This window comes from Ascaphus truei, chromosome 2 (assembly GCF_040206685.1).
Source record: "Ascaphus truei isolate aAscTru1 chromosome 2, aAscTru1.hap1, whole genome shotgun sequence".
Classification (NCBI taxonomy): domain Eukaryota; kingdom Metazoa; phylum Chordata; class Amphibia; order Anura; family Ascaphidae; genus Ascaphus; species Ascaphus truei.
This window is the reverse complement of record NC_134484.1, coordinates 332,999,926-333,026,921: the sequence shown is the minus strand read 5'-3', so window position 1 is coordinate 333,026,921 and position 26,996 is coordinate 332,999,926. Positions and strand designations below refer to the sequence as shown.

Here is a 26,996-nt window from a genome sequence, read left to right as displayed (position 1 = left end):
CAGGAGTTTTTTTAAGGCAAAGAAGTGGAATATTCTGCAAGGGCCGAGTCAATCACCTAATCTCAACCCGATTGAGCATGCATTTCACTTGCTGAAGACAAAACTTAAGGCAGAAAGATCCATGAACAAACAAAAACTGAAGACAGCTGCAGTAAAGGCCTGGCAAAGCATCACAAAGGAGGAAACCCAGCATTTGGTGATGTCCTTGCGTTCAAGACTTCAAGCAGTCATTGCCTGCAAAGGATTCTCGACACAGTATTAAAAAATTACCATTTCATTTATGATTGTGTTAATTTGTCCAATTACATTTGAGCCCCTGAAATAAGAGGACTGTGTATGAAAATGGTTGCAATTCCTAAACGTTTCATACAATATTTTTGTTTAACCCCTTGAATTAAAGCTGAAAGTCTGCACTTCTATTGCATCTCGGTTGTTTCATTTCAAATCCATTGTGGTGGCGTACAGAGCCAAATTTTGAAAATTGTATCAGTGTCTAATTATTTCCGGACCTAACTGTATATACAGCTCAACTTCGTTATAGTGCGGTCCTCGGGGCCACCCGAGCCGCCACACGCCCGATCGGGAGGAAGGGGGAGGGGGGAGGTGGAGCAAGGCGCCGGCAGCCCTACATGGCCCCCAGCAGCCACTGTAGTTCTCCTAGCATTCCCCGCACTCCCCTCAGCAGCTCCGTACCAGCCAACCATCCTCCAGCCTCGCACTGATCCCCCCCACCTATTCCCCCCCAGCCTTGCACTGATCCCCGCACCACCCCCCAGCCTCGCGCCGATCCCTGCACCGACCCCCCAGCCTCGCGCCGATCCCCCAGCCTTGCACCGTTCCTCCCCCCCAGCAGCCCCACGATGCCCCCAAAGGTGGGCTGTGACACCAAAGTTAGGGGGGGCTGTGTGTGTGGTGTGGGTGCTGTGAGTGTGCTATGTGTGCTGTGAGTGTGCTATGTGTGCTGTAAGTGTATGCAGTGTGCTGTGAGTGTGTGGTGAGTGTATGCAGTGTGCTGTGAGTGTGTGCAGTGTGCTGTAAGTGTGCTGTGTGCTGGTGCTGTGTGTGCTGTGAGTGTGTGCAGTGTGCTATGAGTGTATGCAGTGTGCAGTGAGTGTATGCAGTGTGCTGTGAGTGTGTGCAGTGTGCTGTGAGTGTATGCAGTGTGCAGTGAGTGTATGCAGTGTGCTGTGTGCTGTGAGCATATGCAGTGCGCTGTAAGTGTGTGCAGTGTGCTGTGAGTGTGTGCAGTGTGCTGTGAGTGTATGCAGTGTGCTGTGAGTGTGTGCAGTGTACTGTGAGTGTATGCAGTGTGCAGTGAGTGTGTGCTGTGTGCTGTGTGCTGTGAGTGTGCTGTGAGTGTGTGCAGTGTGCTGTGAGTGTATGCAGTGTGCAGTGAGTGTATGCAGTGTGCTGTGTGCTGTGAGTGTATGCAGTGTGCTGTGAGTGTGTGCAGTGTGCTGGTGCTGTGTGTGCTGTGTGTGTATGCAGTGAGCAGTGAGTTTGTGCAGTGTGCTGTGAGTGTGCTGTGAGTGTGTGCAGTGTGTGCAGTGTGCTGTGAGTGTATGCAGTGTGCAGTGAGTGTATGCAGTGTGTCCTGTGTGTGTGCTGTGTGTGTACTGTGTGTGTACTGTGTGTGTGCTGTGTGTGTGCTGTGTGTGTGCAGTGTGTGCAGTGTGTGCAGTGTGTGCAGTGTGTGCAGTGTGTGCAGTGTGCAGAAAATTATTATTATTTTTTTTTACAATGTATTTATTTATTTATTTTAAATTCGGGGTCCATGCTCAAACCGCGTTATATGCGGATCCGCGTTATAGCGGATTGCGCTATAATGGGGTTGAGCTGTATATATATATATATATATATATATATATATATATATACATATATATATATATGTTGTATATTGTTAAATTATACACACACACACACGTATGTATGTATGTATGTATGTATGTATGTATGTATGTATGTATGTATGTATGTGTGTGTGTGTGTATATGAAATCTTTTTTCTGTATCTTATATGTACAATCAAATTGCATTTGTTAATTCTGAAATAGATAGAGAAGCATACTAAATAGTTTGCCATTTCCATTCTATATATGTAATCTATAATGTTTATTAGAATAAATTGATATAATTAATCTCTAGCTCTGGTATTAGTGATACAAGCTCTGGCAACACTATGGCACATATATATCATGGCAAAAGTAGTACAATTCTGGGACAAAACAATCTGCCCTATATGTGTCAAAGAAAAAATCCCAGTGAAATCAATAGGATTTCTTCTTTGATACTGTACATCTGGTGCAGTTTGTTTTGTCCCAGAATTGCACAATTTTTGCCTTGATATAGCCCTTTATATGTTAACAGAAGATAACTACCCAAAATGAACAAATTAATGAAACAGCACCGCTTGTTCATTTATATTGGTGCTGGTTATTTAGATAGAAAACAGCAATAAACAGGTCCGAATATTAAACATTTTTTTAAAGTTGTAGCAAAGCTATATATTGACAGAGGAAAGTAGTGGCATCCATTTCCAGTATCAAAATAGGAAACACATTTTTAAAAGGGATGCTTAGGTATTTTCCAGGGTTATCAACAACTAATATCAAGGTACAATAGCAAAGGCAGCTGATCTCCCAAATATAATGTACTATAGTTGAATAATAATAATAATAATGTTCTGGTATAGCATTGCTAGTTCTACATAGCACTTTACAGAGATATTTTGCAGGCACAGTTCCCTGCCCCATGGAGCTTACAATCTATGTTGTTGGTGCCTGAGGCACAGGGAGATAAAGTGACTTGCCCAAGATCACAAGGAGCCGACGCCAGGAATTGAACCATTCCCCTACTGCAAACTCAGTGCCAGTCAGTGTCTTCACTCACTGAGCCGCTCCTTCTCCCTAGTAAAGTCTTTGCTTAGAAATTTAGGAAATGCTATTTTGCATTGCAATGAAAATCAAATTCGTAGTTTTTTTACATAAAAAATAGGTGTGTTTTTTTCTCTGAGGTTTTACAGCGAGCAGCAGAGAAAAGACTAAAATACTACCTGACAATGCGACAAAAGGAGCAATAGCATTTAGATCATTGTTGCTCTTTATCTGTGTTGATTCTTCCCTACATGTTGTTTGGTATAACAATATACAAGTCAAGAAACAAATTTCCCAGCAGTGGTATCCTTGTATAGACTGAATAAAGGTTATTTTCTACAGGGAGGTATCTTATAAGAAAAAACAGTAGGGGAGGCCATAGAAGTGAGAGGATCCTATGGAGCTTTTTGTATTTAACAACAATCAATGGGTTTTATGGAAAATCATTCAGCAAAATGTGAGCTGCAAGCTCGCTACCCCATACTGATGTTATTTATAACCTTAGTCTTAAACTGCAGGGAAAGTACACTTCTGTTCTACGGGGAATACATTAAAAATATAAAGAGCGGATAAAAAGACAGAGCGTTTCATGGATCACCAAGAACAAAATCCACTTAAATAAGCTTAGATTCGGTTGGCTTTTGCTGATGGAGGGGGCTTCAAGGCCTTGGCAAAACATGAAAACCTCTTAACTAAGAGTTTGTTGCCTCATGCATAAATATGGTATCAATATTCAAAACATATGTGCAAACACAGGGCTTACTTTAAACTGCCTAACTAACAGACTGTACCTCTTTCAGGGATGCATGGTAAGATTCCTCCCATTGATGTCATACCTTGCTGATGAAATCATGACATTTGTTTAAATATGAGATAATATGTGTGTGTTAGGTTTAAAGGAGCTATCCAATCTAACTAACCTTTGTTGCTGTTTTTGTTTTTTTCACATGGTTGGAAGTGGGGGTCCTTTAGAGCTGAATCACACTATTTTCAGCTCCAGCCCTCCCGGATCCCGAGTTATTAGTGGTTACCAGTATTACTTCCTGGTTTTTAAAGAGGATTTCAATGGTCATCCAATAGGAAGCCACAAGCTATGATGTTGCAGCTTTCTAATGACCCAAGATTTGGCAGTCATTTTGTATCCACGGAGAGAGATTTAAAGCCAGTAACTTCACTGTTAAGAATCTAGGGAACCAAGTGAAAATGGACTCATGCTCCTTTGAAGCTCATTAGATCATATTTTAGCACATCTGTTCAAGTAAGTAGCTACAAAGTTCTCATTTGATCATTAATGTCTAATGATCATCAATAGATTAAAAAAAGATATATTTACTACCTGATATACCCTGTAAGTGATATTGGAGAGCGTATCTCACTCATAGATCTGTTATAAGTAAAAAGTAACCTTCACTGAATTATATCCTTCCCGTATATCTAAATTTATATCATTATTTATTAATACTATGGAGGAAAGCACAATAATCATTTGTATGGCAGATGCCCCTGCAGCAGAATGAAAGGCAAAGGGTGGCAGACTCCTTTGGCATGAAGTCGATGGTTAAAACATGCTTGAGCAACTGAACGAGCATGCAAAACATGCAAATAGTATAAGAGAGGTGAATAAAGCTTGTGATGTGACTGGTTACCTGCAGATGGCAGACTGGCTATAGGCTGGGCCTTCCGTTGCACTTAAAGCTTGCCCCACTTGAGTTTGGGTCAGACCAAGGGAAAGGCGCCGGATTTTAAAAGCTTTAGCAAACTCTCGGATTTCCTCCAGGTTCACCCCGTCCACCTCACCGCTGGCTGTTTGAGGATCTGTTAAAATAGTGTACAGGGATGTCAATCCTATTTGCTGGTTATAATGCATGTTATTAAAAGCAACGTTTTATATTGTCTGAAACCTGAAGGGAAGTATAGTAGTTAGCCTGGAAGTCTAAAGCAAAGAAAAGGTGGAACGGCTACAATGAAACTCCAAATACAAGTGAGATGGTAAACATTTGAAATTGATGTATAAAACAGACACTTTACTATCACACATTTTTTCTGGGTATAAAGTAGGTCCACATTTTGAACAGGACCTTTGACACGGTGGTTATCCTTTTAATAGTTAAATGTATGTCTGTTCCACGTGGTCCTGAATTCTTGCATCCTCTTGTTGTTTTTTCCTTGACAAATACTGTATTGTTTTAATAAAAGAACCGAAATCAAGAATTTGTAACAGCAGCGCCACCACCTTACAGACCACTTTGCATAAACATTGGGAGACATGCAGTGTAAAAACTGGCAGAAAGTACATGTCCTACCAACCGCCTGAACATCAATTGAAGGCTTCCAATGCTCAAAACAATGCAATTATTTCTGATCCTGGTCTCATTCTCTTTGGATCAGAAAGCGCATATCATAGGTGTAAGGATTGTTAAATATATTTGAACTCAAAATGACCAATTTATTAACAAGCATGAGGGGGAAAAGCCATTATCCTCTTTTTGACCAGAAATTAAGGGAGAAGATGTGCATGTATATACTTATGTGCCAAGTTTATCATTTCAATTTCATTAGTGCTTTTATATAATTATGAAACAAGTATCATGTAGAAAGTATCATATGCAGAAATATAAAACATGTGTAAAGAAATTCATACATGCGGCTTACATTATTCATCACGTTTCATCAACCAGTGTTCCATATTTGTTGGATGTACAAATTGTCATGAAGTTAGGTTTAGGCAATGAAATCCGAATTGGGGACTGAATAACTTAACACTGTTTCTGAGCTGTTGTTAAATTATCTCCCGGTTAGCATCTAGTAAATCAAAATTAAAGGTACACCCACTCTTGCTGGTGCTTTATGTGCTGTATATTTGACGTTTTTGTTGACAGCTCCCCAAAGTTGCCAGTTCCCTGACTTTGAACAACATGGCCGCTAACGACAAAAATACTTCCGGGTCTCAACTACTGTATCAAATGCACACTGACGCTAACAAACTGAATTGTAAGTCACTGACATCTTCCAGAGCAGGACAGTGCATCATTGTACAGGTTAAGGAGTCATTGTAATCAAGTAACCATAGGTTCTTTTGTGGGGCTAAGCAGCATACTGTTGCCATGTAATTTGTTATTCACAACAATATATTAATCAAATATATTAGCTACACTAAAAGACGCCATCGTTTTATATAATATCTATTTTTCTTTGTATCAAATATTCTTTTTTTGTAAACCTGCCATGAATGTTAAATTATCTCATTTAAAAAAAAATATATATCCTTTTCAAAATGTCTTTGCTGGTTTAGAACTTTATAAAAATGTATGGCTCTAGACAAGCCTCAAGATTGAATGTGGCTACAATGTACATCTTGCAGCAGAATGTGAAGACAAAGAAGCATTTCCTTCTTAAAGGGCATATAATTGAAGATACATGCTAGGAGAAGAAGATTCCTTTGGAGCCGCATAACACAGTCAATTTACGACTTATCAAGGGAAATGACATAGCTGCTGGAGACCAAAACTTTTTTTTTTCCAGCTACTGATCCCTGACTGAATAAGGTATTGTGAAAGCCAGAGATGACACAGTCCAGCTAAAGACAAGGAGCTATTGTTTAGCATAACAACATTGCAATTTTCCAGTGAGATCTCTCTATTTTCCTTACATCAATCGCAGTACTAATATACCATCTCACTTCATTATTAGAACTAAAATTATTATTTCATATGTAAGGATACAAAAGACAAGCATACTTATGTATGCTATTACTAACATACTATACAGTGTAGAATAGAGTTGACACATTAGTAATTTATGCAACCGCTTGCATTCAGCAGGTTGCATAACCAGACTGTTTTTCCAATGTTATTTTAAGTTTATATGTTTACGGTTTTGAATTCCAAAGACGAGGTACAATCCCTTTTTATTCAAAGCATGAAAAAGTTTGGCAAACAGAGATGTTACACATATTTTCCACTTGTTTAATTAATTTAGTTAATTTATTAAGGGGGTCATGCACTAAGCAGTGATAAGTGGGTTTTCTGGGTGCTATGCACAAAGCAGTGATAAGTGCTTTTAAGTGAGATACATGCCTTTATAACGTGATACTGCCTGTTGGGAGATTCACAAAGCAGTGATAACACTGCAGTATCATGCTATAATGGCATTTTTTCCCACTTAAAAGCACTTATCACTGCTTTGTGAATCTCATAGCAGACAGTATCACGCTATAGAGGCATTTATCTCACTTAAAAGACGTATCACTGTTTTGTGAATCTCACAGCAGGCAATATCACGCTATAATGGCTTTTTATCTCACTTAAAAGCACTTATCACTGCTTAGTGCATGACCCCCTAAGACTCTTGGCACATATAAATTCAGAAATATCTGGCAGACACATACAAATTCAGAATGTGCACAATTCTGAACATACAAGCAAATAATAATGTAGGAACAATGCCGTCACAAAGCTACTCAACAGTGATGATAAATAATGAAGGACTGTTACTAATTGTTTTGATACTTCCTACTCCGTTATAATTATAATAATAATAATAACTTTATTTATATAGCGCTTTTCTCCCAATGGGTCTCAAAGCGCTTCCCAGTTACAGAAAGGAAAGAAGAAAACATTTTAGGTAATAAAAGAGATCAAATACAAGGAAATATACAATACAGGATGGTACTGTAGCAATTAAATGTCGGACAGGTTGTTGTTCAATTATTAAATGTCTGGGTAAACAGGTAGGTCTGGAGCCTATTTGTATAGATTCCCACAGAGGGGGCTTCTCAAGTGTACGAGGCAGATTGTTCCAAAGAGTGGGAGCAGTGAGGCTAAAAGCTTGGGCCCCAAAGGAAGTCAAGGAGATTCTGGGAACTGTTAGGAAACCTTCATCTGCAGATTGAAGAGAGTGAATGGGAGTGTAGGGAACAAGAAGCTCTTTCAGATAGCTGGGACCCTGGTCATGTAGTGCTTTGAATGTCAACAAGCCAATGTTTAAATACATTCACCATATTACTGGCAGTCAGTGCAGAGAACGGTGTCATGTGGCAAGAACGGGTCTGGTTAAATAACAACCTGGCAGCAGCATTCTGCACCAGCTGCAGGCAGCGCGGCTCTTTTTTTTGGAAGACCCAGGAAGAGTTCATTGCAGAAGTCCAGGCGTGAGGACACTAAGGGCTGTTATATACAGCATGCGGCCGTGCGTGTCTATGCGAACGCGCGTGCACGTGCCGCATGCTTTTCCTGTCTATGGAGCCGGGAGCTGCAAGTAATGTATATGTGTGTGTATGTGTGTATGTGTGTGTATGGTGAGTATACAGTATGTGTGTGCATGGGTTGTGTGAGTGAAAGGAAGTCCTAAATAAGATTTTTTAAAGAAAAAAAAAGTTTAATAAATATATATTTTTTTTAGTTCTGCAATCATTGACACACACACACATCCATACAAACAAACATCCACGCATACATGCATACATACTGTGACAAACGCCCCTCTTTGTAGCGCTGACGTCTGTCTGGGTTCTTCCCGACACAGTCTTCTAGGGTTAATTATACAACAAACAGGATCATGCAAAGTATTATATTGCTTAACTCAGGCTTCTGCCTGCTTTATTTTCATCCAAGTAAGGGACTGCAGCTTTAACATGTGTAGGCAAGAGGCACTCAGACATTTTCATTCAGTGGTTCACTTATATCAGTGTCATAGCACTTCACACAGTGTCACTTTTAAGAAATAAAAACCAAATCATATAAAGAAATCCTATCCCTTTCAGGGAACTAACTACACATCAGAATCAGCTTCTAACTGCGAACTAACTGGGCCAACTAACCTGGTTCCCCAGCTTAAAACAATGCCCTCTCATTTAGGGTCACTAGATACAGCACAGTCTTTTAGCAACAGCAATAAACATTTATTTTGTCTTATCTGTTCGTGGTGGGAACACGGTCCCAAGTGTCCAGGCAAATCCTCTGGTACTGTGATACTTGGAGGGGCCGTCCACCCCGAAACTGGAAACAGGGGAGCAGCGATACCCCCAGCCTCCAGTCTCTAAGGAGAGAGAGTGAAATGCAAAACCTCTCTGCTCTAAATACCTGTGCATGTGATTAGAAGAGCAGGTGAGGGAGAACTAGAGCCATTGTAATCTGTGGTCTGGATTTTCCATCCAGCTGCCTGAGTTAATGGGAATCTGTGGAACGGATCATTTTTAACTATTTCTGCACTTTCTGACCTAAAATGGGGCAGAAAGCTGCCTAACATCTTTGGACTATGTCACAATACATACACACATACACACACATACATACATTTGAGCGCAGGCAGCGGCACGAAAATATGGTTTTCCTCATCTTTGCTGCTGTCTGTCGGCTCCCCTCTTCCTGTCGTGCGCCGTTGTATAGAAGGGCTGACTCATGTCAGCCAACTAAAACTCCGCGCTTGCGCACAGCGTAGCTTGCGCCCGGCACTATAGAACGTGCCTTAGGCATGGACAAGCGTAGTAAGATCCTCTGGGGAGATCAAGTAGTTAATAGCAAATATAAGCAGGTGAATAACTTCTCTGATTTTCATCTTTTGGTTTAAATGCTCAACTTTCTGCATTAACCCTTTATACTGTATTCATAAATGGGGCAAAAACTGTAAGTATTGTAAACAGGGAATTCACATCCAACCCCCATCCTTATAGAAAGTTAAACATGCTGCAATATTAAGCACTACTGTGCATATATCATGTATTGTACACCGTCTCCACTGTACAAAGGTGTTCTATACCTTGTAATAAACATGGCTTGTATCCAGTGGTTAAAGGGTCTCAATAAATCAGTGGCTGAATCTAGGAAGTTCTAAACCTGTTAAAGATTGGTTTTGACCTCATGCTAGAAACTAAGGGCTAGATTCCCTAAAGGTTCGTTTTGCGAAGTTAAAATTTGGCATTAAAAAAATGGGGCTGTTGCCTTATTCACACACAATTTATGTATTCATAAATGGGTTGCGATATTGACTCATTTGTATACCTGAAAATTGTGTCAACTCACGGTTAAATAATGTTGGAGAAATACAGAGAAATCTGTATTAATCAGCACTAGGATGCAGTTGTGTGTCTGTGGGGAGGAGGGTGGACGGACGGTACATTATTACTGTTTTTTATCATAGGGTTATGTACTGTAATTGTAGATTTCTCACAAAACCCTATGGCAGAAAAGGATTTAACCCTAACAAAGGGGTTGACATACAGCATAAACACACTACTTATTAAACACAAAAAAACATAACATCTATATGTAGCCAGGTTCCCTTTGGCTCCCTGGTTCCCCGTTCCTTTCCCCCTTACCTTCATTAGGGAGAAGGCAGTTGCGGGGGCGAGTGCATCACCGGGGGCTCCCGGTGGCGTCGGAGGCAGGGCACTGCCATCATTTATGTCCTCGCGCATGCGCCAGTGTGGCGGCCATTTTATTGTGGGAGAACTGGCACAAGAGGCGCTCCGTAGTGCAGGGACCCCTAGTAGTCGCGCATGCACAGTTAGGGCGGTGCGGCGGCCATTACAGAGTTGCGCAGGCTCAGTGGAGAGTAGCAGCGGCCATTACACATCATGCACGCGGCCCCAATGTTAAAGAGGGCCATGGAGGACTACAGCCTCCAGAATGCTTAGAGGCAGACAGGCCACCGGATGCCAGGGAGCCAATAGGGCTACAGGATTCCCTGGAAAGGGAGGATATGTTAACAGGCTTGCAGGAAGGAACTCATTCAGGGATATGAGGCAGACAGAGGAGGAGGTAGCTGTACAGGGGTCAGTGACCAATGCAGTAGGCCAGAGTATCCTCCCCAGGCCCCAGATAGCCCTGAGTCACCAGTGAGTTGCTGCAGCTAGGGACAGACCCAGATAGGGATGATGCCACCTTAGCTGAGCAGGATAGCTAAGGCCTCGGCCATGTTTAGCGCTTGCTTGCTGAAGCGTGCTGACGCGCGCTCCCGCTCAGCACTGAGCCCCTACAGCCGCAATTAGAGCGGCTTTAGTAGGGGCTCACCTGCGCTTCCGCAAGCGCGCGGAAGCGCAGGTCTTAGGGGAATTTAAAATTCCCCCGCTTGACGGCGCGACAGGCCGGTCACGTGAGCGGTTCGCCCAATGAGGACGAACCAGCTCCGTGACGTCACTGACCAGCCCCCGGCCAGTGACGTGCCCGCCCCCGGCCAGTGACGTGCCCGCCCCCTGATGGCCCGCTGACAGCACGTGCGGTAAGCAACCGCAAGGTCAGGGAAAGCACCCGCTTCCCCTGCGCCTCAGCGCACCTCAGCACGCCAGCAGGGAGCCTGGCCGAGGGCTAAGTTGCAACAGTGTTGTTTTGCAGTGCAGCCAGCGTAGTTAGCTTTGGCTGTTTCAAGAGAGGCCCCTTCAAGGCAAGGGGGGGTTGCTTAATATAGTACAATCAGTGTTATGTGATATCACCGGTGCCAGTTGCACATGGTGATCGCGGCTTGCGTCTGGGCTCAGACAGACAGGCTCTACAGTAAGAGACATTCTGTGGGTGAAACGCTCCACGAGGGAGACATCTCACACGGAGGTGGGACAACGCGGAGGCAGCTTCCTGTTCCTGCGTCCGACCCTTTTCGAAGATCTTTACACCCGGGCGCGGACGTATGCCCGGGCAGGTATCTATAAGTGCGCCAACCATACACATGTGAGCAGCGCTGCCACACATTTGGGGTGGGAACGGTCCAGGACACTGGGACACTGGTGCCGAGCACCAAAGTATTGTGGGCACTGTGTGGTTAGGTTACTTTGGGGCGGAAAGGCCAAGGGCCTGTACAAGGGGATATCGGTGCCCCTTGCCCCCAATGTATGACATATTGTTGATGTATGTATATTGTGTTATGTTCTATTCTACATATTGTAAACTGTTATACTTACTGTATACTCCTGTGTATGTTGTTACTATATGTGGGTCCTGTGTAAGGGGTCATTCTACATTCCTATAGAATCCTACATAGGTGGAGGCGCTGACCGACGAGAGAACGTTCCAGAGAAGCACCCCAGGTTCCCAGTAGCGGAGGCTCAGGCCTCCTCTGAACCTGCAGGTATACGCACACATCTGGTAACATATTGAGATTCCCCCTCACATGCACTCTATCTGCGATTGGGGTTGGGGGAATACCTGTTACATATATATTATGTGACTACTTGTAGCTGGCCACTCTGGCTACTAACGAGTTTATTTATTCATATGTTCCACATTGTTAGTATTGTGTATGTTTATTATTTGTTCTAGGTTGGGTAGTCTTATCTCAGTCTAGGATATTTTGTCGCCGGTGTCTCATCGCAGCCACCCCGCCGCTGCCATTCAGTCTCCGCCAATCAGCCGAAGCGATAATTAGCCGCTGGCCCTTTTGCCGCAAAGGTAAGCCTCTAACCTTACGCTAAAACCCTAACCTTAACTCCTTACCCTAAAATCCCTAACCATAACTCCTTACCCTAAAATCCCTAACCATAACTCCTTACCCTAAAATCCCTAACCATAACTCCTTACCCTAAACACCTTACACTAAAAAACCTAACCTTAACTCCTTACCCTAAAACCCCTAACCTTAACTCCTTACCCTAAAACCCCTAACCTTAACTCCTTACCCTAAACACCTTACACTAAAAAACCTAACCTTAACTCCTTACCCTAAAACCCCTAACCTTAACTCCTTACCCTAAAATCCCTAACCATAACTCCTTACCCTAAACACCTTACACTAAAAAACCTAACCTTAACTCCTTACCCTAAAACCCCTAACCATAACTCCTTACCCTAAACACCTTACACTAAAAAACCTAACCTTAACTCCTTACCCTAAAACCCCTAACCTTAACTCCTTATTTTAAAACCCCTAACCTTAACTGCTTACCCTAAAACCCCTAACCTTTACCCCTCACCCTAAAACCCCTAACCTTAACCCCTCACCCTAAAACCCCTAACCTTACCCATTACCCTAAAACCCCTAACCTTACCCATTACCCTAAAACCCCTAACCTTAACCCATTACCCTAAAATCCCTAACCTTAACCCTCTACCTTAAAACCCGTAATCAGACTGGTTACCCTGAAACCCATAACTCCTTACCCTAAACTTAACCCCCAACACTAAAAAGCTAAATCCCTTAGGCACCTTCTATAGTGACGGACGCGTGCTGCGTCGTGCACGCGGATTTTTAGTTGGCTGACGTTGGTCAGCCTTTCTATACAAGGGCCGCGCGCGCACGGCAGGGAGAGGGGAGCCGACAGACAGCGGCGAATATGAGGAAAATCATCTTTTCGCGCCGCTGCCTGCACTCAAATGTATGTATGTGTTTATGTGTGTGTGTGTATGTATGCATGTATGCGTGGATGTGTGTTTATATGGATGTGTGTGTGTGTGTGTGTGTGTTTGTGTGTGAATGATTGCAGAAGTTAAAAAAAAAATATTTATTAAAGTTTTTTTTTCATTAAAAAAAATCTTATCTAGGAATTCCTTTCACTCACACAACCCATACACACACATGTACTCACACATATACACATATATACATTACCTGCAGCTCCCGGCACTATATACAGGAAAAGCATGTGGCACGTGCACGCGCGTTCGCATAGGAACGCGCGGCCGAACGGTCGCATCCTGTATATAACAGCCCTTAACCTAACACTGTAAACTTTCCCCTTACCTTAAAAAGCTTAACCCCTTACCCTAAAACCCCTAACGTTAACCCCTAATAAACGCCAATGCACTTACCTTAGCGGCGCCTAAATGGCTGTGGTATAAATCCCCTTATTGTTGCTGTAACGCTTGCAATATGGCTTTAGTGAACAGGTCGATAAAATGTAATTGCCGTCAAATACCAATAACGCTATTTTATTCATTTATTGACCTTTAGCAAACTTCTGCCTAAATTCTAAACTAAAGTTTTAAAAACAGGAAGGGAAAGAGCCTTTTTAAAATGAAACCCTTTTGTTACAAAGGAAGTAAAAAAAACTCCTGGTTTGTGAAAAAGAAGGTAGGTACTAGTCAGACCCCTCACATTTTGTTCATTCCTTGTATTAAAATATCGAATTTTTAAAACGCTATTTACAATTATACGTAAAAAAACAATAATGTAGCTAACTCCGTTGTGAAATTGGAACACTACAGTATATATCTTGCGCTCTAGATTCTTTGGCAATGATCAAGAAGGATAGGGAAGGACAATTTTGCTAGTAAGCAGACCCGCTAGCCATCGGCTGGTGGGTCACCTGACCAGGGGGCTGACCTCCCCCTCGTTGGCCCACCCCCCACACCTCCCTCCCCTACACAGGGAGGGGTTTTCCTGGGGCCTACTTAATGGAGGGCCATTAAAATCAACAGGAGCTTCTGTGCAGTAGTGCCCAGATTCAAGTCAAATGCTTTCATTGTGACAACCTGCCCCAACAATGTTGGCCTTAATGCTTTATAACCCCTATAGATCAAAACAGAAAAAAATACTTGGAAAAAGATGTCAGGTTTTAGCACTGCTTATAAACATTGGGACTTGTCACCAGACAGAGATGGACGAATGTGTTGAAATTCAATTGTTTTTTTGTTTTGTTTTTAATTGAAAAATACAAGCATTTTTTTACCCCATTTTTTTTTAGGTTTTGAATATTCTCAAAATGTAAATTTCTTTCAGTTCATTTTTAATTTTTTGAATATAAATATTGGAAAAAAATATATGAGAGAAAGAAAATAAACAGAAAATAAAATAAAGAAAATAAACAGTGCTTGATTGATCTGGCACATTCCAGTAGATGTATAGATGATATGGTAAGTGTAAATAGATGCTACAAAATGGTTTAAATTTAAATGATGATATACTGTGAAATAAAGATCATATATAGGATCTAATTTAATTGATCAATATGGTATTGGGGACAATATTGCTGCACTCTATCAGATATATATGTATAAACCTCTGGTTAATACAATTGCTACAGTAATTCAAATAAAAATACAATAATATATTAAAAATACAAAATAAAATGCCCAATATTAAAAATAGGATATAAGATCAGTTCCAATGTCACAGTTCTCTGCATTTAATGTATCTAACCAGTAGTAATTTCTTTAATGTCAGGGGGGCATCTCCCCTACCTACTGTATGTTGTGTTCCAAACTCAATCCAGTACTGTTGTATAGGTATACATTTTCTAGGCCCTGCTTTCCATCTGTGTTAGTATTCATACTAGTTAGTAAATTATGCAGAGTTATCTATGCGGTGGGTGCTATTGGTAACACGAATCCCTATTAGCCAATTAATGCAAATTAATGGGGGATGATTTACTGCTGTACGACGTCAGCGTGTTCCCCTGATGCAGCCGTAAGACGAAACGCGTAGGGTCGTCAATTGCATGTAGCGTCACAGTGCAGGAGAAGCGTCGGCAAGGCAAAGGAGTCCAGAGAAGCCCAGAAGCCAAGGAAGCACCAGGAAGCGTTGTTGCCGGGTACTGTTTGCCAGAGGAGCCAAATTAGAGGTGACACATCTATATCTGGTTCCAGTTTAAGGAGAACACAGGACCAGACCCCCTGGAGTTACTGCTGGGACGGAGCATGAGATTTTCTCATACAATGCCTTTATTATACCTGCGTTTTGTCCAGCTGATTCAATTGTCATACATTATTTCACTAGGAGTGCGCCTGTTCTGTTTTATTTATATATATATAAAATAAAAAATGGATAGACGATATCGTTCTGTGGCTAACTAAATGCTTTTATTTGTGTGAGCTTTCGAGATATACTGATCTCTTCTTCCAGCGATGTTACAATGGATAAAGCAAGAAAGGTTTAAATTAAAAACAGTGCATCTTGGAATGTTATCTGACTGAAGCCTATCCCTCCCCCCTGTGCTGTATGCGATTTATGACTTGAGGTGTTAAATGGTCCCTGAATGTTAGTGATGTAAGAGTGTATGTGTGTGTGTGTATGTATGTAAATATAATGTATAAAGTTCCCACAGTGTATACAGCACTTTACAAAGGTGTGTGTGGAGTGGGAGTGTATACTAATGGTGTGGGTAGGTGTAGAAATGTAAGTGTGTGTGGATACTATGCGGTCACTATTGGTATATAGGGATGGAATTAGATTGTGTATTTAGTGTGTGTGGATACTATGCGGTCACTATTGGTATATAGGGATGGAATTACATTGTGTATTTGTATGTGTAAGAGACAGCTGTGTGTGCATTCATATAGCACAGTATGTATAGACATGACCTTTAGCACTCATGGAAAGAGAGTTCTCGTATCAGTAATGACTCATGAAACTGCGGTCTAGGTTTAGGCCACCGCTAAGTGTCCCGAACAGTTGCATATATAGTCTGGCCTTCGGCAGCTATGTATTCTTCTGGGCCTTTCCTCTGTCAGTCCTGTTAGAACAGGCAGTGGAAAGGTTAATTCCTTCAGTTGGTCTGTTTTGCATTTCAGCTCTGAGTATGTAGCAATATTCAGGGGCAGGCCTAAGCAACATTTGAATGTGTTAATCCAAAGGGTGGATATGGGTTGGAACACCCCCTGATGTGTGTGTGTGAGCCAATCGGTATCCAGCTTTGAGTTGTAATGATTCAAAGCTAGAGACACTCCCTGAGGATATTCAAATTGAGACATATTCCCAAATTCAGTTAGTGATCAGTTAGTCTAGAGAGAGAGCTGAGAAAAATAAGAATCTAAGAAGAGGTCTCCCCCTCTTGCCCCACCTGGGTAAGGAGGGGAGGAATTCAAGCTGCCATGAGCAGAGAGGCAGAGATTACACCATGCCTGTGATATCATGCTGTATGCTGTCTGCACACCTATGCTGAATAAAGATCCACAGAAAAGAAGCTGCTGTGTGTGTCCCTGTTCCTGTGTATGGAGAATGGAGTGTCAGTGGGGGTATCTCCTCTGGAGACCCCAGGGGATCCCTGCTGGCTGGAGGCGCTGTGCACCCTGAGAGAACAAGGTAACCTGTCCCACACCACACCTCCTGTCCCTGTCCTGGGTTCTCCCCACAACACCGCGGAGCACTCAGCCCTCCTGTTTACCAGCAGGTCACAGCACCCAGACCACTCAGAGTGACCAGAAGGAGTGTACCCCCCAATCTCATGTCGGTGGGGTACCATAGAAGGGTTACACATATATTTGTATTCATGCAATCATCTCTCTTTCGATGTTCTAAGATTACCTTTGAGTATGGCCACCTTCAGATCGTTCATCTTATGGCCAGAGTCAGAGAAATGTTCGCCGACAGGACTGTCTCTTGTTCCACGTGTGATAGTTACATTGTAGATGATGAGGTGGAAAAAAGACATACGTCCATCAAGTTCAACCTATGTTGCTGTGGCGATGCAGATTCATTCTCTTGTTTAGACCTTGTCCCGTCTCACCTCTGTAGTAGCAGCCCCCTGGGCATTTCATGCATATGATGAGGTACATAACATTGCTGGATGAACAGGTGAACCTTCCTCTGATTTTGTACTCCAGATTCCTGTGTGGTATTTGTATTGTGCCAGCAGTGTGGAGCATTGCAGGTTTTGCATCTTGCGCCCTGGCATGGTCCTGTCCCACATTCAGTTGTACTGTTGAATACTTTACTCCTCACCATCATTTTCTTGAGATTATGAGGTTGTCTGTATGATAAGATGGGTGTTTCAGGGAAGACCAATTGCAGTCTTGTATCTTCCTAGAGAATGGGTTGTAGTTCCCTGGCTATCTTGCGTAGGGCTTCTAAGTGTGGGTTATATGTGACCAGCAAAGGTACCCTGTCGCTTGTCTCTTTCGGTCTGTACTCAAGGAGATCACTTCTTGGTATTCTGGTGGCTTTGTGGATTTGCTGGTCTACAATTCTGTGGTTATATCCACAGTTTATGAAATCCGATCTCAGGGCTGTAATCCGCTGGCCTCTGTCTGCTGTGTCACAGCATATCTGGTTGTATCGTATGGCTTGACTGTAAATGGTTGCATGCTTAGTGTGTGTCGGGTGGAAGCTGTTGTCCCTCAAATAGCTGTCTCTGTCTGTAAGTTTGTGGTATACAGAAGTCTGTAGTTGGTTGTCCTTTATAGTAATGGTGGTGTCAAGGAAATATACTTTGTCCAGTGAATGAAGAATTTATGCTTACAATAAGCTATTGATGGCATAGTTAGAGCACCATACAGATTCTATGGCATTATTTGGAGCAGGAAGGAATTTATTTTTCCCTTTATGAGACACATGGACAAAAAGAATGGTGGTGCAAGGCACAACAAATCTCAAGCTACACTGCAGGTAACTGCCATAAAAATCTATTATGCCCATAAAAACAACGAGGGTGAAAACATTCTAACGCGTTTTGCACCTAATGTGGCGCTTTATCAAAGAGAGAGGGAGGCAGAGAATTAGGTGTTGGTATAGACTACTGTAGCCGGGTCCGCCAGTCCCTCCCTTACCTCCAATGTGGGAGCGGAGCAAGGGGAGGCTACAGGGCACAGTTGTAGGGAGCGCAGCAGTAAGCGGGCTGGCGATCCGGTCGCCGGTAAGGGCGCCGCCATATTGCCTTTACTCGCGCATGCGTGATGGAGTATATGCGCATGCGCAGTACCACAGAGTGCGGCGGCCATTAGAGAGACAGGCTCCGCATAGGGACTACATGTCCCAGCAGCCCCAGGGGCTGCCTGACACATGAGCGCAGCAGCCAATTGGGCTCTTAGGATCTCCTGCAAGGATATGGATACATTTGGTGCGCTGCAGGGACCACGCCAGTCGGGAGCAGGACAGAGAAGGGTGAGGTAGTGTCTCAGGTGCCAATGTTCCTGAGACTAGGCCGAGAGTCCCCCAGAACCCAGATAGGCCCTGACTCTCCAAAGATTGTGGTTACTTCAGGGAAGGCCTCTAGATAGGGACGCTTCCCCATTACTGTATAGTGTCAGGGACACAGTGAAGAAACCGCGCGGTGACTTGCAGCCTGTGGTCTGGGACCAGACCACCATCTACAGTGAGAGACTCTTAAAGGTGAGACACTCCAATGGGAGTTCACCCCACGCAGAGGCGGATGTCTTCGCAATCCTTTTATCAGCCGGCGGCATCTGGGTGCTGGAGCGCCCAGGAAGGTATCATCCTCTACAAGTGCACCAACGGCCACACAAACTCTGTGGGTAGCGCTACTCCACACACTTTGGGGTGGGCTTGGTTCGCTGGACACCGGGTGGCTATGTGCCCAGGGCACCTCAGTACTTTGGGGGAACCTCACTAGGGTGTGGCAAGATGGTGGTTGGACAGTGTTGCACTGTGTGGGTACAGCCATGCGAGGCCTGTATAGTATTGCGCTATTAATCCTGTGTTGCCAGTAAATATACGCTGCTACATAACCGTGTGTATATTTATTCTTTACTGTGTGTTCCTGGGAAGGGGTTATCCAATTGCGCTTGGATCCCTCCCAGGTGGAGGCGCTGTCATCATATAAACCACGACCACCGCAGGCTCCCTGCAGCGGAGGATCAGGCCTCCTGTGAGCTACTTAAGTAAAGCACCACATGTAGTTCCCCATAGACACAGGGGAAATGGGGCTACACTACTTAAGAGATTTTAGGCAGTCAGAGTGTCACCATTTGACAAAGTTTTCTAGCAGTTACCTGCAGTCAAGCTCGGGAATTTTTGTGCTATGCACCGCCGTTCTCTTCGTCCATTTGCTTCCCTACATGCGACTGGAGCATGCCTATGGATTCGTCAATAGCAGGGACTGCGTGAGTACATGCTACATTTTCAAATAGCAAGCGATTAAAAAAAAAACCTTACTGCATTATTGGAGGCGCGAGCCGTACATAGACCACTATAGACCTTCATTCAATAGCGGGACCATTGAGTGTGCCAGAGGGTGTGGGGGGAGTTGTACCCTATATCCCCAACTGCACACCCTTTTCCTCATTCATACAAGCACACAATACTGTATCTAGTGCTGCATGGCATTAATATTGTATTGTATTGTATTGTATGTCTTTATTTATATAGCGCCATTAATGTACATAGCGCTTCACAGTAGTAATACATGTGGGAATCGAATAAATAACAGATAATATAAATAACAGATCATGGGAATAAGTGCTTTAGACATAAACTTAACATTAAGGAAGAGAAGTCCCTGCCCCGAGGAGCTTACAATCTAATTGGTAGGTATGGAGAACGCACAGAGACAGTAGGAGGGAGTTCTGGTAAGTGCGTCTCCAGGGGGCCAAGCTTTATGTATCATGTGTTCAGAATATCCACAGTGCTATTCATATGCTTCTTTAAGCAAGTGTGTCTTAAGGTGGGTCTTAAAGGTGGATAGAGAGGGTGCTAGTCGGGTACTGAGGGGAAGGGCATTCCAGAGGTGTGGGGCAGTCAGTGAAAAAGGTTTAAGGTGGGAGAGGGCTTTAGATAAAAAGGGCGTAGAAAGAAGACATCCTTGAGCAGAACGCAAGAGTCGGGATGGTGCATAGCGAGAAATTAGGGCTGAGATGTAAGGAGGGGCAGAAGAGTGTAAAGCTTTAAAAGTGAGGAGAAGAATGGAGTGTGAGATGCGGCATTTGATTGGAAGCCAGGAGAGGGATTTCAGGAGGGGAGATGCTGAGACAGATCTAGGAAAGAGTAGAGTGATTCTGGCAGCAGCATTTAGGATAGATTGTAGGGGAGACAGGTGAGAGGCAGGAAGGCCGGACAGCAGGAGGTTACAGTAATCAAGACGGGAGAGAATGAGGGCCTGAGTCAGAGTTTTAGCAGTCGAGCAACAGAGGAAAGGGCGTATCTTTGTTATATTGCGGAGGAAAAAGCGACAAGTTTTAGAAATGTTTTGAATTTGAGGGGCGAATGTGAGAGAGGAGTCGAGTGTGACCCCTAGGCAGCGTGCTTGGGCTACTGGGTGAATGATCGTAGTTCCAACAGTAATGTGGAAGGAGGTAGTAGGGCCAGGTTTGGGAGAAAGTATGAGGAGCTCTGTTTTAGCCATGTTGAGTTTAAGGCGACGGAGGGCCATCCAGGATGATATAGCAGAGAGACATTCAGAAACTTTGGTCTGTATAGCAGGTGTAAGGTCGGGTGTTGAAAAGTATATTTGTGTGTCGTCAGCATAGAGGTGATATTTAAACCCAAAAGATGTTATTAGGTCACCTAGAGAGAGTGTGTACAGAGAAAAGAGAAGAGGTCCACGGACAGAGCCCTGGGGTACCCCCACAGAGAGATCAATAGAGAAGGAGGAGGTGTTAGCAGAAGAGACACTGAAAGTACGATGGGAGAGGTAGGATGAGATCCAGGAAAGAGCTTTGTTCCGAATACCAAGAGTATGGAGAATGTGAAGGAGAAGAGGGTGATCCACAGTATCAAATGCTGCAGAGAGGTCGAGTAATATGAGCAGAGTGTAATGACCTCTGTCTTTAGCAGCATGGAGGTCGTCAGTTATTTTAGTGAGGGCTGTTTCTGTGGAGTGAGCAGTGCGGAAGCCAGATTGTAGAGGGTCTAGGAGAGAATAGGTGTTGAGAAAATGGAGCAAGCGAGAGAATACAAGACGTTCAAGGAGTTTAGAGGCAAAAGGCAGGAGGGAGACAGGTCGATAGTTAGAAAGACAGGTAGTGTCAAGCTTGCTGTTTTTGAGTAATGGTACGACTGTTGCATGTTTGAAGGAGGATGGAAAGGTTCCAGAGCAGAGGGAGGAGTTAAAAATGTGTGTGAGCGTAGGGATTATAGTAGGAGCAAGCGGTTTTAGGAGATGGGAGGGAATGGGGTCAAGAGGGCAAGTGGTAGAGGGAGAAGAGGCGATCAACAGCGACACATCCTCCTCTGAGACAGTGGAAAAAGAGTCAAGGAAGGCAGGAGGAGAGTTAGGAAGAGGTGTCGGATGGGAAGAAGAAACAGAGGGGATGTTCTGACGTATGGATTCCACCTTTTCCTTAAAATAGTCAGCAAAGTCCTGAGCGGAGATGGAGGAAGGAGAGGCAGCTGAGGGTGGTTTGAGTAGAGTATCAAAGACAGAGAACAGTCGGCGTGGGTTAGACTTGTGCATGTTGATTAGTGCAGAAAAGTAGGCTTGTTTAGCTTGCGAGAGGGCAGTGTTGAAACAGGATAGCATAAATTTGTAGTGAAGGAAGTCTGCGAGAGTGTGAGACTTCCTCCAGAGGCGTTCAGAGGAACGAGTGGAGGAACGCAGCATGCGTGTGTGGGAATTTAGCCAGGGTCTAGGGTTAGAAGGGCGAGTGCGGCAGAAAGAAAGTGGGGCATGTAGACCAAGAGAGGAGGACAAGACAGAGTTGTAGTTCCTGACCAGGTTGTCGGGGTCTGTAGCAGAGCTGAGAGAGGAGAGGGAGGAGCGTAACGTGGACTCAAAGTCAGGTAAGTGAATAGAGCGCAGGTTTCTGCAGAACCGGGGTGTAGATGGAGGTGGAGAAGGGGAGAAGCGAGATAGAGAGAATGAGATGAGATGATGGTCAGAGAGAGGAAAAGGGGAAATGGAGAAATCGGAGAGAGAGAAGTTCTTAGTGAAAACCAGGTCTAACTAGTGGCCATCCTTGTGGGTGCTGGCTGCAGTCCACTGTTGAAGGCCAAAAGAAGAGGTTAGAGAAAGAAAGCGGGAAGCCCAAGGGAGAGAGGGGTCATCAATGTGGCAATTGAAGTCCCCAAGGAGAAGAACAGGGGAGTCTGAGGAGAGGAAGAAAGAGAGCCAGGATTCAAAGTGAGAGAGAAAGGCAGAAGGGGGATGAGTAGAGGTAGGTGGGCGGTAGATGACCGCCACATGAACAGGGAGAGGAGAGAAAATCTGGACAGTGTGAGCCTCAAAGGAGGGAAAAGCAAGAGAGGGAGGAATAGGAAGGGTTCGGTAACGACAGAGAGAGGAGAGCAGGAGAGCCTCCACCCCTGCCATCAGTGCGCGGAGTGTGGGAGAAGGAAAGGCCACCATAGGAGAGGGCAGCTTCCAGAGCAGAGTCAGACTGAGTGAGCCAGGTCTCAGTTTTAGCAAATAGGAGCAGAGAGTGAGAGAGAAAGAAGTCATGTACAGAGAGGAACTTGTTAGAAAGGGAGCGAGCATTCCAAAGAGCACAGGAGAAAGGGAGAGAGGAGGGAGGGTGGCAGGGGATGGGTATGAGGTTGGAGGGGTTGACACCAGAAGGAGTAGAGGTTGCAGTTGGCAGGCGAGGACGAGCGCATGTAGGAATAAGACAGGGACCAGGATTGGGAGAGATATCCCCAGAAGCAAGGAGGAGAAGAATGGATAGAAAGAGGATGTGTGAGGATGATTTGTAAGGGTGTTTTTTAGTGCAGGGGATATAGCTGTGTGGTGTCAGAGGGCGCAGGTAAGAAAGGAGTTCATATGAACTGAGAAGTGGTGAAGGAAGGAGAGATTGAGATATATGAATAGAGTTAGAGACATACTGAGGCTGGTAAAAAGAAGTGCATAATTTGAGAAGAAGTGAAGTCACAGCAAATATAAATGGTAAAGGCAGCATCACAGCAGTAATGATGCAGTCTGGTATTGATGATATCTATTTTCAAGTGTAGTCCCTCAGGAGGACATTTGCTGATATATCCTGACTAATTAAGAATCCTTACGTTCATTTCAAGTTACAGCCACTTCAGATACACATTGTGAAAGTTTATTTGCGTGCAGTTTTTTAGATGCACTGTTGTGGAGTTCTCGCCTATTTGTGCCCATATGAGACATCATTGGATATTGTTTCACTAGGGATTTTTGTTTGCCTTCCTCTGGATCAATATACTGTGAATACAAATACAGGATAAGGATCTGTCTTCTAAATTTAACATAGGTTGAACTTGATGGACATATGTCTTCTTTCAACCTCATCTACTATGTAACAATGTAACTATGTAGCTGCAAACACATTGTCTATAAGTGCACATACTCTGTTGTTTTTGTAGTGAAGGTCATTGAATTATCATTTAAAAGCTGTACACAGGTCAAGTGTAACCAGTAGTTAAATGAAAACAGCAAATTACATTTGAGGAGCCTATGAATAATAGGGTACCCTAAATAAATTAAATGCGATTATAGTAGGATAATAAAGGTTACCTAACAGGCCTCTCCACAATGAAATGGTTATATTTTGATGAGTAAATGGAAGGAAGGGTTTTACACTAAAGTACTAAAGCCATTAAAGGCTGTTAAAGGCCATTTAGAGGAATGGCTGTGAGCAATCGATAATGACGATCAAAGTTTAGTGAGTAAACCCTAAATGATTTTATTATCAGAGAAGTGTTTTTTTTTCTTCATCTTTACAACTTCTCATTCAGTCAGGAGGTAATTCAGTTTCTTTTTGTTGATGTAACTTTACAGGTACAAAAATGAAGGCTATTTACTATGTATAACAAAGCACTATTACATGTGTAGCCCTGTTTCCCCCACCCCTAAGTGAGATCAGGAGGTGGTGACTGTAAATAGCTACCGGTGCTGCCCTTTTACCTGTTTGGCTCGGAGGAGCCTAAGCCTCCGACCGCTGGGAGCCTGGGGTGAATTACTCTTACTACTACTATATGGTGCAGCGCCTCCACCTGTGAGAGATCCCAGCAGAGTGGGAGCAGCCCCTCACAGGACACTCTTACAATGAACCACACAGCTTGGTAAAATAGAAAAGGGCTTTACTGGAACATAACTCTCTTAACACTCTAATGTAATGACATAACTTTATGGTAATATCTTATCAGTCTACCCACTAAAGACACAACTCTCCACACACCTCGCAGGGCTTTGTACCCCACACCTTATTCCCAGAGTCCCAAGTGTCCCAAGAGTTATGCAACCCTCCCTTAGGCGTGATCAGTGCCTATGTGGTGGTGCACTTGGTGACAGTACCTGCCGGATGTGTCCACACCCTGTATGATGAATCTTCACAAAGGATCCGCTGATCCCGTGTTGAATCCACCACCGCGTGGGGTGATGTCACGCGGACACTCCCACCATGAAGACAGTCTCTTTCTGAAGAGGTATGTTCCCAGACCAAACTTGCCAGGCCACGTGTGTGTTCCTGACTATATCTCACTGCTTTAAGGGCATCGTCTCTAACTGCAAAGGCCTTCCTTACAGCAGTAACAAACTCCTACAATGGCTCAGGGCCTAGCTGGGGGCCTTGGGGATTACGGGCCTAGTGCACTGGGTCCCTGTCCCCTGGACACACAACCTCCCCTGTCTCACTCCCAGCTCCAACTCCTCACTGATTCTCTGCACACAACAATGTATCAATTCCCAGCTGCAGGGAATCTTAGAGCCCTAATGGCTATACTGAGTCACCTGTGCTCCAGCCCCTGGAGCTGCTGGGAGATGTAGTCCACTCAGGACGTCTTTCCTATTGGGGCCGCGTGCGCGATCTGTAATGGCCGCCGCTTCTCTCTGCTGAGCCTGCACAACCCTGTAATGGCCGCTGCATCGCCCTAACTGCGCATGCGCGATTGTGCGCCGTCCCTGCGCTACGGAGCGCCTCTGCTGCCACTTCTCCTTTACCAAAATGGCCACTGCGTCGCTACTGTGCATGCGCGAACATCCGCGACACAACCAAGATGGCAGCGCCCTGCCTTCGATGCCACCGGGAGCCCCCGCAGCAGCGAGGGTAAGGGGGACCAAGGGGGACCCTGCTACACATGGTTTCAATATTTACAGTATTTCCAATATTTGGAGCACAATAATGAATGAAAGAACCTTTTTGAGCACATTCACATGTATTACACAGGTCCACAAATCGGCTGTACCACACAATCAATCAGTGCAAAACACTATAATCATGTTACAAGAGAAGATATATTTAGACCATATTAAAAGTATTAAAGTATCTTTTTATTCAACACAAAAGTGAAGGTACGTACCAATAAATATAAGATAAGCCCTCATAACACAACACCACATCATCATACTTGAGCACTGTTGTTAGGAGTGTACTTATGAGTCAAAAATAAAGGAACTTTCACTTTAACTGGCAAGTTAGAGAATATATGGCCTCCTAAAATCCCCTGCAGGAGCACTTTCATCAATCCTACTACTGTAGTTTAGATATCAAAATAGAGGAACAGTTCACTAATGGTCAGCAGAACATCCAAAGAAAGTACATTTAAATGGTGCACACCTGGGCTATTAAAACTTAACATTTAATAAATGATGAATAAATAAAGGCACAATCATTTATTCTCATACTCCCATTACTTTGTCAATTGTTTGTCAGTGAGCAGGGTGGTTTTCTGCTGTTGTACTCTAGTTTAGACATGCAAGCAGACACATCTTAACCAACATACAGTCATATACTGTAGTCTTATTTCTCATTCTCGGTCTTCCTTTTCTCTGTATTCCTTCGTGGGTAACATGCCCACTGGCACAGCATATGCCACAGGTATCTCACATGTATTTTAAAATACACAATCAAGAGTTGGATGCAACTTGGGACATATCCTATGTGTCCAAGGATGAGCAAATCCAAGCACTAAAATCCAGGTTGGCGTCCCACGCATGTCTCTCTATCTGATTGGTCTTCTACAACACACTAGGATTTGTTACTGCAATTTACATTGTCAATAGGCTAATATATTACAGACCCTACTTGTTAGTATAAAAAAAAGTGTACACATGGGCAAGTGTGTCTGAGTGTGGAATACCCTTTGGAACTTTAATTCTACAATAGCTTTGCTGACTCATGGAGGACAAGATTGGGCTCAGCAGTTCCATGGCACTCAAAAGTGCAACACAAAAAAAGTTATGAGGAATTCCAGTGACAAGGCATTATCCACTGCAGCATCTGATACAACATCCTCACAGTAGTAATTAATTACTTGTTTGTTTTGTTCATGTATGCAGTAGAAGCAAATAGATAGGAGGAAGGAGTTGCCCAGTGAGTAAAGGAAGTTGCTCAGTAAGTAAAAGGAATGGCTCAGTGAGTAAAGGTACTGACTCAAGAAACACTAAGTTTGAGGAGGGGAGCCTAGTTCAAATATCGGTGTCAGCTCCTTGTGACCGGGCAAATCAAATGGTCTCCTTGTTACTCAGGCAACAAAAACATAGATTGTAAGCTCATCTGGGCTATCCTATGTGCTGCGTGCACTGTAATGTAATCGTGAAGCGCTTTGAGTCCCATATGAAATAAAGTTATTATTATTAGATAACAAGATGAACTCTCTGACATATTTCACGAGCAACATTTAAAAAAAC

The 26,996-nt window shown here is 43.7% G+C and overlaps 1 protein-coding gene across 7 annotated transcripts in view; it reads right to left on the bottom strand.

Annotated features, from left to right (window-relative positions):
• Window positions 1–26,996, bottom strand: part of POU6F2 (POU class 6 homeobox 2) — a 536,643-nt gene that overhangs the window by 18,329 nt on the left and 491,318 nt on the right. For all 7 annotated transcript variants that reach the window (XR_012799221.1, XM_075586664.1, XM_075586659.1 and 4 more), the window contains exon 9: window positions 4,522–4,690. Coding sequence is in view for 6 of the 7 variants with exons in the window: in XM_075586664.1 (XP_075442779.1) it covers window positions 4,522–4,690 (169 nt within the window). In the remaining variant the exon portion in view is untranslated. The remainder of the gene's footprint in view (window positions 1–4,521; window positions 4,691–26,996) is intronic.